The following is an 11,478-nucleotide window of genomic DNA, read 5'->3' as shown; positions in this document are numbered from 1 at the left end:
AATGATATCCCAACAAAAACATAAATGTGAAATGAGGTTCAATATTAAGAATATGTGTCGTTGTTGACTCGCTACAAAAGAATTGAGATCTATATGGGTGCTAAGTTCTATGCTGTGTAGAAAATCCTGAAATTATAAAATATTTGTCTTGGCCAGTTTTTACGTATAGGCCAATTCAAAACCAACTTTCAAGTTTCAAAACTACATGAAATAATTCGTGTAGTTTTGAAACTTGGTATACCTACTTATACCTTGTGGAATAAAATAGAATGTCGGGCCATGCTCAGTGTAGGGTTACGTAGTTACCAGTAAGTCAAAATACTTTTTGCAAAAATTCAATAACGGCTAGACCGATCAGATTTGCTATAGTTCTCCTTGAAAGTCTTTACTAAGCTGTACTTCCTCGATTATTTTCATATTTTTTGGACCCATGGTTCAGAAGTTAGGGGTAATAGAGGGAGAAACCTATTCTTTTTTCTTTCAGAGCGATTATTTCCGAAAACGTTTTTACGTTTATCAAAAAATGGTTTGTGTAGACCCGTATTCATTTTGAAAGACCTTTTCAATGACACCCCACACTATAATTAAACCCAAAAAAATTCATCCCCACTTTCGGTGTAGGGAGCCACCCTAAAATAATTGCTATGGTAGTTACGCCACCGTAGTACATTTACGTACAAACTTACAAGTGTGACAGACAGGCAACACGTCGAACGAGGTTCGCGGTAGGCCCTCTGGTAGTTTTTGCTTGCAATGTTGCAATAAGTACGAGTAGAAAATTAGAAATCATCTGTCAAACTAGTAGGTATTTTATATAAGACTTCAAATACTGACACTTTTTTGTTTATTATACGAGTATAACTCCTTCTTCTGATTATTACAATGTCACACGCACTTGTTATTAATAAGATAAGAAGGTATGAAAGGTCATGATCCTTAAAAAAATATAACGAAGATAAGGCGCAAAAAGATAAAAGGGGGTCCGCGGTCCACGCGACCCGCACAAGTTATTTTAAAGTCGAAGTGAAGACAATTGGTGATATTTCAAAATGGCGTCCGTGCGTTTCATGGTTATCGCATCTGTGCTGGCGAGCGTCTTGGCTGATCTACCTACACAAGAACAACTGTCAGCAATGTTCATTGTCGCCAGAGACGCGTGCATTAATGAAAGTAGCAAGTGCCAAATCTTCTGTCGGTTCAAGAACTACGGGCTTTTGGACAAAGATGGTCGCTACGTGGAGAGCGAAGCAGTTAAGGCGATGTCAATCATGGTCCATGACGGCATACTAAATCAAGAACAACTTAACAAAATCGCAAAAACATGCAACTCTGTGAACGAGAATATAAAGACAGGATGCGAGCGCGGCCTGCAGGTGTACCAGTGCATCGATGACGAAAGATTCAAGATCACCGGCAAGCGTCATTAAAATTCTGACGAATGAAGGGAACGAGAACGAATGGAAAATCTTATAGCAATAAATATAAAGTGCTAGTAATCGAAAATAAAAGCAAAAAAGACTGTACTCGTTCAATTATCTGGTATATATTTTTACCAATTGCATATTATAAACAGTTCTATTATTTTTAATAATCTGTAGAATCCGTCAATTACATTACAATGTAAATATGTGTGAGTTTTCTTGAATATATATCGTCAATATGAAATGTGTATTTTTTTATCTAATTTTTTTTTTAATGACGTGAGCCTGACATCTTAGTCTTATTATAGTAAACCATGTAAAAATGAATACATAATAATTTATATAATAATCTGCCAATAAGAAATGTACTTATAACTTTTAATATAACTAATTTTGAATTTAAGAAAATTCTTACATTTTATTATCATATAAAGTAACTATATGTATATGTGTAGTGATAAATATAAGGTTGTCCTTTCGCTTTTAACATAATGCGCAATGGTGGAGTCTGGTCCTACAGTTACTAAGTTTTAGTTGTCACCATCATATATTACTAAATCATAGACAACCTAACTATGTTTGTATTTTTATTATACAGTATGTAAATTAACTAAAACCTTAAGTAGGACTAGTTCAGTCTGTGTCAATTTACTCAAACCCGTCAATATTGAGGTCATACTAAGCAACTAAATTTAATTTTTATTTTGATATCAACAAATAATTTAACGGAAAAGTGCTGCTTGAAAATAAACATTTATTTAAAAGATTTACCATATCATACAGTTTACAGTTTTTAGTAGATTGTGTCACGAGGGAGTAAAATGACATATTTACGGCGTGGGCGTAAATTGAATCCTAAACGAAACGAGGGATCTTACAATAAAGCGCCAAACCTAGCGAGAGACTAAGCAAAATGAGGGATTCAAATGTTAACGCTCAAAATGGAAATAATTTGCTAACATAAGACACCATACTACTTTTCACATCACCTATGAGGTCATTGTTATGTTTGAAAACATTATTTAAAGTAATTAGGGCAGATATCTCTGTAGCTTAATGTACTTATCATATTGCTTTTCATAATTAGATTTCTACAGGTTATCTAAGTTATTATATAGGTTACTATTATACATTTTGCAGGTCCTAAGTTCTGTCAAAAAAGTTTTGACTGATAAAAACAAACGAACAGGCAGACGGACATGACGAAATAAGGGTTCCGTTTTTGCCATTTGGCTACGGAACCCTAAAAAGCTATAGGAACAGTACAAATCCCTTATTATTCATATATGTGTGAAAGCTTATTGAATGCTGAATTACTTACAATATAATTTAACGTAATTTGCTTTCTCAGTTTTGCATAATTCTATGTTATATTTGGAAAAGGTTATAAAAAACATGCAAAAAATACGCGACCTATTCAAGGTGATTTGGATCCCTATTTATTTATTTTTCTTCTTTACAGGGTTGAATCTACCACAAAACAAAAGTTAGAAAAGTTATAATAATTTATGTGTATTGGTATTGCCATAATTGCAACTGTACGTGTTTTACCAAACCTACTCGTTGGATGACATGACAGTCAAAAATTAGCGTGTCACTGAAAACTACCCTAAGTTTGAAGTGTATTAGCTGAAGTACATACTTGTCGGTGAACTAATTGCTGGTGATAAAATACCGATCTAATCAAGTAGATTTAAACAAATAAAGAATTGTACCCATTTTATTAATGTTTCATTGATTTTTACTTCCTTTTGTAAAGTATAATTTTTCACAATCCAGCCGCGTGTTCGCGTCTAACGTCAATCCCACAGTAAACACGTAGTAAATAAAGACTCGATCTAAATTTCAAACGAATTATATTACATTTTGATCAGTATAAAACAAACTTTCAAATCATGGTAAAAGTTTTTTTATTACAAGCTTGTATTACATTTTATCAGTCAAAACCTTTGTGACAGAACTTATGACCTAAGTACAAGCATTATGATGTTTTAGCTGGTGGTGCGTCAGAGTCCTCTACTTCTTCAATAATCCGTATGACCGAGGAGATTATTTATTCGGAAAAAAAAAATTCGTACTCATCACATCACACACAAATTCTCCAACCAGAATTCGAACCACTAGCATACTAGTTCATGTATACTAAGCTACAGCTACAAAACCCTTCCTTATGGTCCGATTGGCCGATTTTTTATAATTTTAACCGTGTCACGTGATGGGTTATGCTATACAGAATAATGGGATAGGATATCAAATCTAACGGATACGGAACCAAACTACAGCAAGTTTACTTAACTTATCTATTTACCGTAATTACAATTTACATATGCCAGTTTTGTACAGTGTGTTATAATAAAACGGAACTCACTGCGAATCACTGTCACTGCCGGAGTAGTTTGCCAGAAGAGTAAGCCCCAATGCAGGTGGCGTTGTATTCTCACTAGCCTTAGAAGCTTCAGCAGCGTCACTTGCTTTAGGAGCCACAGTCGTATGATTTGCACTATGATTCTTGTCTTTAGTTCCTTCCGAACTTTGAACTTGAGTCTTTGGCGCCACCACATCTTTTTTACTCTTTACAAGATTCGCCAAAGCCGGTTTTTTATTCAGCACTCCGATACTGCGGTTCCAAATCTCATTCTTCTTGGCAACTGGTTTGGCTGGAATGGTCTCTATTCGAGATGTTTTAGCTGGTGGTGCGTCAGAGTCCTCTACTTCTTCAATAATTTCTTCAGACACTACTTTCGATGTTCCACCAAACTTGATGGATCTGAAAACATTTAACAATGAATTAGAAGGGTACTGTATCTTATTTAAGAAACAACAAGGTTTCAATTTGAGTAACAGTTATTCATATTTCTTATACTGATTCTGGTGTTAGAGGATCCGCTGGCAAGGCTCGTACTTACGGAGATTTGGGCCTCCGCCCGATATATCAAATTGCTCTTCAGTATGGAAGACGAACACTTTATCGCTACGAGATAAGCATTAGACTGTTATAAAGAACAGTTAATATGACTCACTTGATGAAATCGTCGTCCTCCTTCTCCTCCCGAGCGCGGCGCTGGTCCGCGCTCTCGGGCGCGTAGCGGCGCAGCATGGCCTCGTAGTCCACGGCCTGCTGGCGCCGGTTCAGCTCCTTCAGCTCTTCCAGCCCCTCCAGCCGCTCGATCTCCTGCCGCGACTGCTCCGTTCTGTATTCTGTAATCAATCCATCAATACACAATCTTCCTCCTGTTTCGACACAAGCTTTTAACTACTGCACTTTGCACTGCATAATATTATGTGGTGCTGTGTGACAGTAAGGCGGTTGTACCTGGCATAAAACACCACATAAGTAACATGTCAGTCATTAACTCATTAGTTATTCAACTTAGGTTGAGGTGCTTTTTATATTCTATGTTGTCCTGGAGAAGGACATAGGATAATCATTTATGTGATATAAACAATAGTAAACAATAGTGTATCACATAAATAATTATTCTACACAAATAATGTTGCTGGCAGAAGCTAGTACCTAACAATTTCATAGGGTTATTGGCCTCTTCTTCTTTTTGCTCTTCCTCTTCCCGCTTGGCCTGCTCTTCAGCTAGTTTCAGTGCCATGAAATTTCTTGTTGCTCCCGCCTCAATCTCATAGTCAGTGTTCTTTGGGTCCGTCTTGAATGATATCTCTTGTAAGCATCTGGTGCACTGGAATTTATTAATATCACATTGTCAGTTGATAATTGAATAATTTAAATCTTAATAAATAAAAAAGTCCTTAGCAGATCTGTATCTCTTAGCAGATCTGTATCTCTTCTTACTTTAAAATATATAAATAAGTATTAAAAACTTGTAATATGGATTTTTCTGTGTTTATTTTCAGTATGGTGGACATTAGTTGCAATGTCTGCATCCATGACATTACACAACCTAACCTAACACATTACAAAGAATAATGGTTAACAAAAAGAGACAATGGCATTTATATCTGACCAAAACAGACGGCCTACTGAGAACATTAAAATCACTATTTGTTATCCTTTAGACCTGTAAAAGATGTCAAAGTTTCCCAACTACAGTAGGGTTGCCACCCATATTACAGTCAATTATACTATATATTATACAAAAACAATATAGTACGAAATATACTATATTTTCATCACTAAAAAAGAGATGTGCAAATGTCACCGATATCGCATCGTAGAATCAGACCAAGATAAGTTGGTAGCGATTATGATAGCCCAAACAGCGCAAGTGTTATTTCAAACGTCGAACATCTATGAAATTATGACATTTATTTAACACTTGCAGGCTGAGCTATCAAAATCGCTGCCAACTTAGCCCGATCTGACTCTATGCAACTAGGATTTTTAACAGATGAAGAATTTGCATATGATTTTCATTACATTGCAGTATTTGGTCGATCAACTGAATTCATTGTACTCGGTAGTTAGTAATGTATTGAATATTAAGTAGTGTCCAACCGAAACATGTTTTTTTTGGTTCGGTTTTGGTTCTAGTTTTAGCCGAAACCGAAACTTTTGTTGGACCGTTACCCATGAAAAAGTAAACACCTATAATTCGCATAGGTGGTACAAAATAAAGCAAGTTTAGTATTTTTAAAGGTAACAATCAACCAAGCTCCAATAAGGCCTGTTCAATTTACTGAGTGGATACTCATACACCTCTATTAATCTGCTAATTTAATAACAATTGACGTCAAGCTCGCAACAAGCTCTTATTCATCAATTTCTACATATTTGTTCTCCAACAGTAAATATTTTCCCCAATGCATCGAATTAATGTAGAACATTGCAAGTTAAGTCAAACGCAAATCAAATATTTAAAACATTTGGAGAACATCATAGAATTGAAGAGTTTACAAAATCACAGCCCAGAAGTTAGTTAAAATCTAAAAATATCTTATCAGTTCGCGAAATTCCAGAAAGCAGACGTTAGCGTAGGGACAGTTTAAAATATCAGAAAAATATACAATACAGGGACCTATAAAAAGGAAAAATTGGCCAAAAGAATTACAGAGCAGCAATCGTGGCTACCTGTACAGGATTTACTAATAGTAGATTGTTTACCAAGGGATGAAAGGTAGTCATTTCAGTCGAGGTAGTTTGGCGCTCAAATAGTCCGAGGCTGAAATGATGCCTTTCACCCGAAATAAAGTGCTCATGTTAAAAAATCATGAGTACCTATAAACTTTTATAGTATTTCTAGAGGGTACTTTCAATTAACAATTTAGGCAAAATTATCGTTTATGGTATGAGGAGTTAAATATTAGAATGGAAATTGTATAACAAATCCATTTAAACCAAAACTTCAATTGCTTATCGCAAAAAAAACATGCTTTGAAACTAAAATGCTTTAGTGATAAAGAAAGTGATACATTTCTCCACACTTCATAGAACAGCAATGGCTTTCTTTCAGAGCATGAGAAATGAAAAGAATAATCTCACTGCATTTTAATAGACGAGGCGGCGCGCGCGTTTTTCTCGCCTGAGCGCCGAGGCACGTCTACATTGGCCGATTTGTGCGTGAGGAAATTGCCTCGCGCGTATGCTCGCTCTGTGTGGACCCGCCTAATGGATGACAAAATATATGAATAAAGTAATTTAACAAGACCCCAACATTACACTGCTGTCATAGGACAACATGTACCTGATGAGGAAAAATCCATAAAAACAGATAAATTCGGTAAGTTCTTGCCTGACAGCCAGTTTATTCCAGTGGCCTAAAAAGTGCGTTCTATTTTGCAAAAGAAACTTATTAGTAGTGAATTTACAGAAAATAATGAAATGAAAAACGATTAATAGTCACCATTTCGTCATTTCGTTTTGGACCCGGGTATGTCCTTAAACTACGTCCAAAAGAGAGGTATGGGCAATGTGAATGTCATCTCGCCTTGTGTGGTAGGGCACAGCACAGCAGATGTCATTCCAGATCTAGAGCAGAGCCCAACTGGGGAAGTACCTCCACCTTACAGAAAACCGCAGCCAAATAACACTTGACCCTACTCATAGTGTTGTGTTCCTGCCGGTGAGTAAGGTTGCCAGAGCTCAACGAGGGGGGTGGGGTTAGGGTCGGCAACGCGCATGTAACGCCTCTGGAGTTGCAGGTGTACATAGGCTACGGAGACTGCTTACCATCCGGCAGGCCGTATGCTTGTTTGCCACCGACGTAGTATAAAAAAAAACCATCCATCAGAAGGATACTATCCCTGCTTTGTTTTAGCCTGATTTGGCAAGTGCCGCACTATGCTGGTCAGACATTGGACCTAATGAATTCAAAAAGGAGTGGTAAAGTAGGTACTGGGGAATTGTAAAGGTGAATTTAAGAAATAATATGTGAGAAGTTAAAACATACGAATAATTTAAAAGAATATGATTTGCAGATTCTCGAAATGCGTCAAAAATTAATATGCAGGCATTTATGCGGCGCATCCAAGTATATTTCGAAAATTTTACCAATTTATTTATTATTATTTTTATTAATTTAATTTATTTATTTAATATAATGTATTAATGTTAAATTTTTAATGTATATGAATGTCATGATTTCAATGTATAATTATGGACCTGGTTTGAAATAAAGAATATGATCAATTGATTGATATACATTCTATTCTCTCTTCTATATTGTTGGGTTCCGTTTTATTATGTTTATAAAAATAAAATGTTTCTACCAGCTAATTGATTTATATTATTATTTTGGGTGTCTGCTTAGTAAATTGAACAGTCTTTACACTAAAAATAGATACGAAAGTACAAGATCATAAGTTTCGGTGCGACCAAAAGGTTCAGCAGTTTTTGTGCCGAAACCGAGCCTTCGGCCGAAACACGATTTTTATGCCGAAACCAAAACTTAGGTTCGACACTAATATTAAGTAAGTTCTCACGCCATGTACATGGGGCTTAATAGTAAAACATACTACATATTTTAACCACATACAAGTCAACATTACCAAATTCCAGATTCTAATTAGATTTGAGTATGTTTTAACAATAAAACTAGAGCAGGAAGGCAAAGAGATCAGAATAGAAAGAGGTGTGCGTCAAGGCGACCCACTATCGCCGAAACTCTTCACAGCTGTTCTAGAAGAAGTCTTTCGCCACTTAAACTGGGAGAAATGTGGACTATCTATTAACGGTGAAAACCTTTCACATTTGAGATTTGCAGATGACCTGATAATACTCTCATCATCAAGTGAGGAATTACAAAAAATGCTGAATGACCTGGTTAGAGAAAGTGGGAAGGTGGGATTGGCTATGAACACACTAAAGACCAAGGCTATGACTAACGACAAGCAAGAACCTATTCTCATCAATAATAACCCAATTGAATATGTCAATGAGTATATCTATTTAGGCCAGATAATCTCCCCAGCAGATCTAACCTCAAAAGAAATAGATAGACGTATTGGAAATGCTTGGAAGACATATTGGAGCCTAAGGGAAATAATGAAAAATAAAGATATCAATGTAACTCCTCTGGAGTTGCAGGTGTACATAGGCTACGGAGACTGCTTACCATCAGGCAGGCCGTATGCTTGTTTGCCACCGACGTAGTATAAAAAAAACTATCAAGCGGAAACTCTTTAATACCAGCATACTTCCTATACTCACTTACGGTTGCCAAACCTGGGCTCTCACTAAAACACACATTAGAAAGCTAGAAACCTGCCAAAACTCCATGGAGAGAAGTATGCTGGGAAAAAGACTATCGGATAAAATAAGAATACAATCCATAAAGAAGCTCACCAAAACAAAAGATGTCACAAAAAAAATAAAAAAGTTAAAATGGAAATGGTCAGGCCATACAATAAGAGGCAAAGAAAAATGGTCGAAAACGATAATGAACTGGTTCACAGGCCATAAGAAAAGGAAAAGAGGTAGACCATTTAGAAGATGGGTGGACAACATCAAAGCCATAGCAGGAAGCACATGGACGAGAGTTGCCAAGGATAGAGAGGAATGGAGAAGGTTGGAGGAGGCCTTTTGCCAATAAATGGCACACAGACAGGAATAAAAAAAAAAAAAAAAATGCAAGAAATGTAGAAAAATTGAAATTTACTTTACTGTCTGAAATAAAGGATTTATACATTTATACATGTTTTAACTCTATGATGTAGGATATCGTTAGATAGGTCTTTTAAAATAAATAGCAGTTTCAGAAAAACATTTTTTGATAAAGTGATTTTTTTTTGCAGGATCTCATCACACCAAAGGATATAATGTATCTTAAACTATAAATTGATACACGGCAGGAAGAAGTTAATAACTCAAGATATAAAATTGAAGAAATTTTAACTTAAATTAGAATGACATAAGCTCCAAATTTTTACCAACTTCTTCCCGCCGTGTACGGAAATATACTTTAGGCTTTTTTTGAAGCCTTCTAGATGAATATAGCCCAAAACGGGGTAAAAAAAGGCTCTGATTGTGTTACTTTTAACTCATTGTGCTGTAAGTTTTTCTAGAAATCCAGGTTTTTCTAGTTCCTTGGCTTCAAAATATGCAAATCCAATTATGACTGTTGATTTTTGCCATTATTTGCCATACTATTAAGTTCCTCAAATATAGAAAACTATGTTTTATATCATGATCAATACTAAATACTGCTAACAACTAAAATACTACTAGATTGAAGTAGTGTAGATATGAATAATTTACTCACTTTGATATAAAACCTGTAAATTCTAATTCCCAAATAGTCTTCATTTTCAACGTCTTCTTTCCGAGCGTTGAATTTTTTGCCCTTGTAGATATACTCGCCGCAAGTAGCACATCGCATATTGAAGGGAGCCATCAACCGCACAGTGTACTGGCGGTTTTTTGCTAGTTTCATGCGAGGAATCTTCGACGGATCAAAATCCGGGGGATAGTATTTCTGAAATCACATCATAAGGTGTAAGAACGAGCTATATAAGTAAAACAGAATTTATAACATGTTTATATTGAAGTGCAATTGTTAAAATTTTATACTTACGTTTAATACTTTTCTCTCAGACATCTTGCTACTGTTTTAAGAGAAATAAGATAAATTTAGGGCGGAATTATCCGTACACGCCGCTATTATTTATTTGATCGTTTTGTTCGACTAACGACTTGACATATAGCACTGTACACGAGCTGCCAAGCTGACATTGACGTGATTCAGAGTTGCCAACTCGGATTTTGAAAATATACTAGGCGAACGTCTAAAATATGCCAAAAATAGGCTAAAGTTTTTTGAAATAAGTATGCTATAAAAAAATGCTAAAATGTCACTTGAAAAAAGGCACTTAAAAATAATATGGTGTCTAAAAATATGCAGTAAAATACAACGTTGCTTGTTATTTAGTTAAGACTGTTACAAGTCTGCTGTTGCTTGGAAAAATATTTGATGGAATTTCATTTAATGGTTTATTATAAAGTAGTAGTTAGTTAGTTAGTTAGTGCTTCTGGGCATTTTCCGCAAATTGACAACCATTGTGCCTATTTTGCGTGAAACGAGGTAGCGCTACTCTAACCACCCCAGCTCCTCCACGAAGCCTAGCAAAGTTTTCAGGTTGCTAATTGCCTCTCCTAGTGTGCACGGAGTCCCTAGGTATTTGTTCCTGTATACTTCTACCTGTTTGCAGTCTAGGAGAATATGTTTTGTTGTTTCTTCTTCTTCCATGCACGCTCTGCACATGGGGCTGTCTGTTTTACCCATATTGTGTAGGTGTTTGTTAAGTGTGTTATGTCCTGAAATTAATCCTACTATTTTACGTAGTTGGTGTCGAGGTGTTTTCAGTAGTATTTTGGTGAGTTTGTGGTTCAGTTCCGGTAGAAAATCCTTAGTCTGCCTGCATGTGTCCATTTCATTCCAGTATTTATTGTGCAGTACGTATAAAGTAGTAATTAATTAGAAGACTAATAATTCGGTAAAAAATAATAATATAAAATTTACATAATATAATTAACATAAGCTGCAAAAATTAAATAAAAAAAATTCATTTTTGTGTAATAATGTCCTATAATATTTATTTATTTATTTTTATTTTATTTTGTTCTGCCTGACACACACCACTTTTATTATAGATT

General features: G+C 35.5%; 2 protein-coding genes across 2 annotated transcripts; one reads left to right on the top strand and one right to left on the bottom strand.

Annotated features, from left to right (window-relative positions):
• The first annotated feature begins 942 nt into the window (after positions 1–942).
• LOC133517032 (uncharacterized) lies at positions 943–1,665 on the top strand. Its single transcript, XM_061850149.1, has one exon. It carries the CDS (start codon positions 1,050–1,052, stop codon positions 1,425–1,427), a length of 378 nt encoding a protein of 125 aa, XP_061706133.1. The 5' UTR covers positions 943–1,049; the 3' UTR covers positions 1,428–1,665.
• Positions 1,666–3,707: 2,042 nt separating this feature from the next.
• Positions 3,708–10,541, bottom strand: LOC133517031 (splicing factor YJU2). The gene is made up of 5 exons (XM_061850148.1): positions 10,400–10,541; positions 10,088–10,300; positions 4,936–5,110; positions 4,442–4,619; positions 3,708–4,188 (listed from the first exon to the last, which is right to left on the bottom strand). Exons 1-5 carry the CDS (start codon positions 10,421–10,423, stop codon positions 3,786–3,788), a joined length of 993 nt encoding a protein of 330 aa, XP_061706132.1. The 5' UTR covers positions 10,424–10,541; the 3' UTR covers positions 3,708–3,785.
• Positions 10,542–11,478: the final 937 nt, after the last annotated feature.

The sequence above is a fragment of the Cydia pomonella genome, chromosome 4, assembly GCF_033807575.1.
Source record: "Cydia pomonella isolate Wapato2018A chromosome 4, ilCydPomo1, whole genome shotgun sequence".
In the NCBI taxonomy this organism is placed as follows: Eukaryota; Metazoa; Arthropoda; class Insecta; order Lepidoptera; family Tortricidae; genus Cydia; species Cydia pomonella.
The sequence above is the reverse complement of the archived record's forward strand: the minus strand, read 5'-3'. Positions and strand labels throughout refer to the sequence as shown.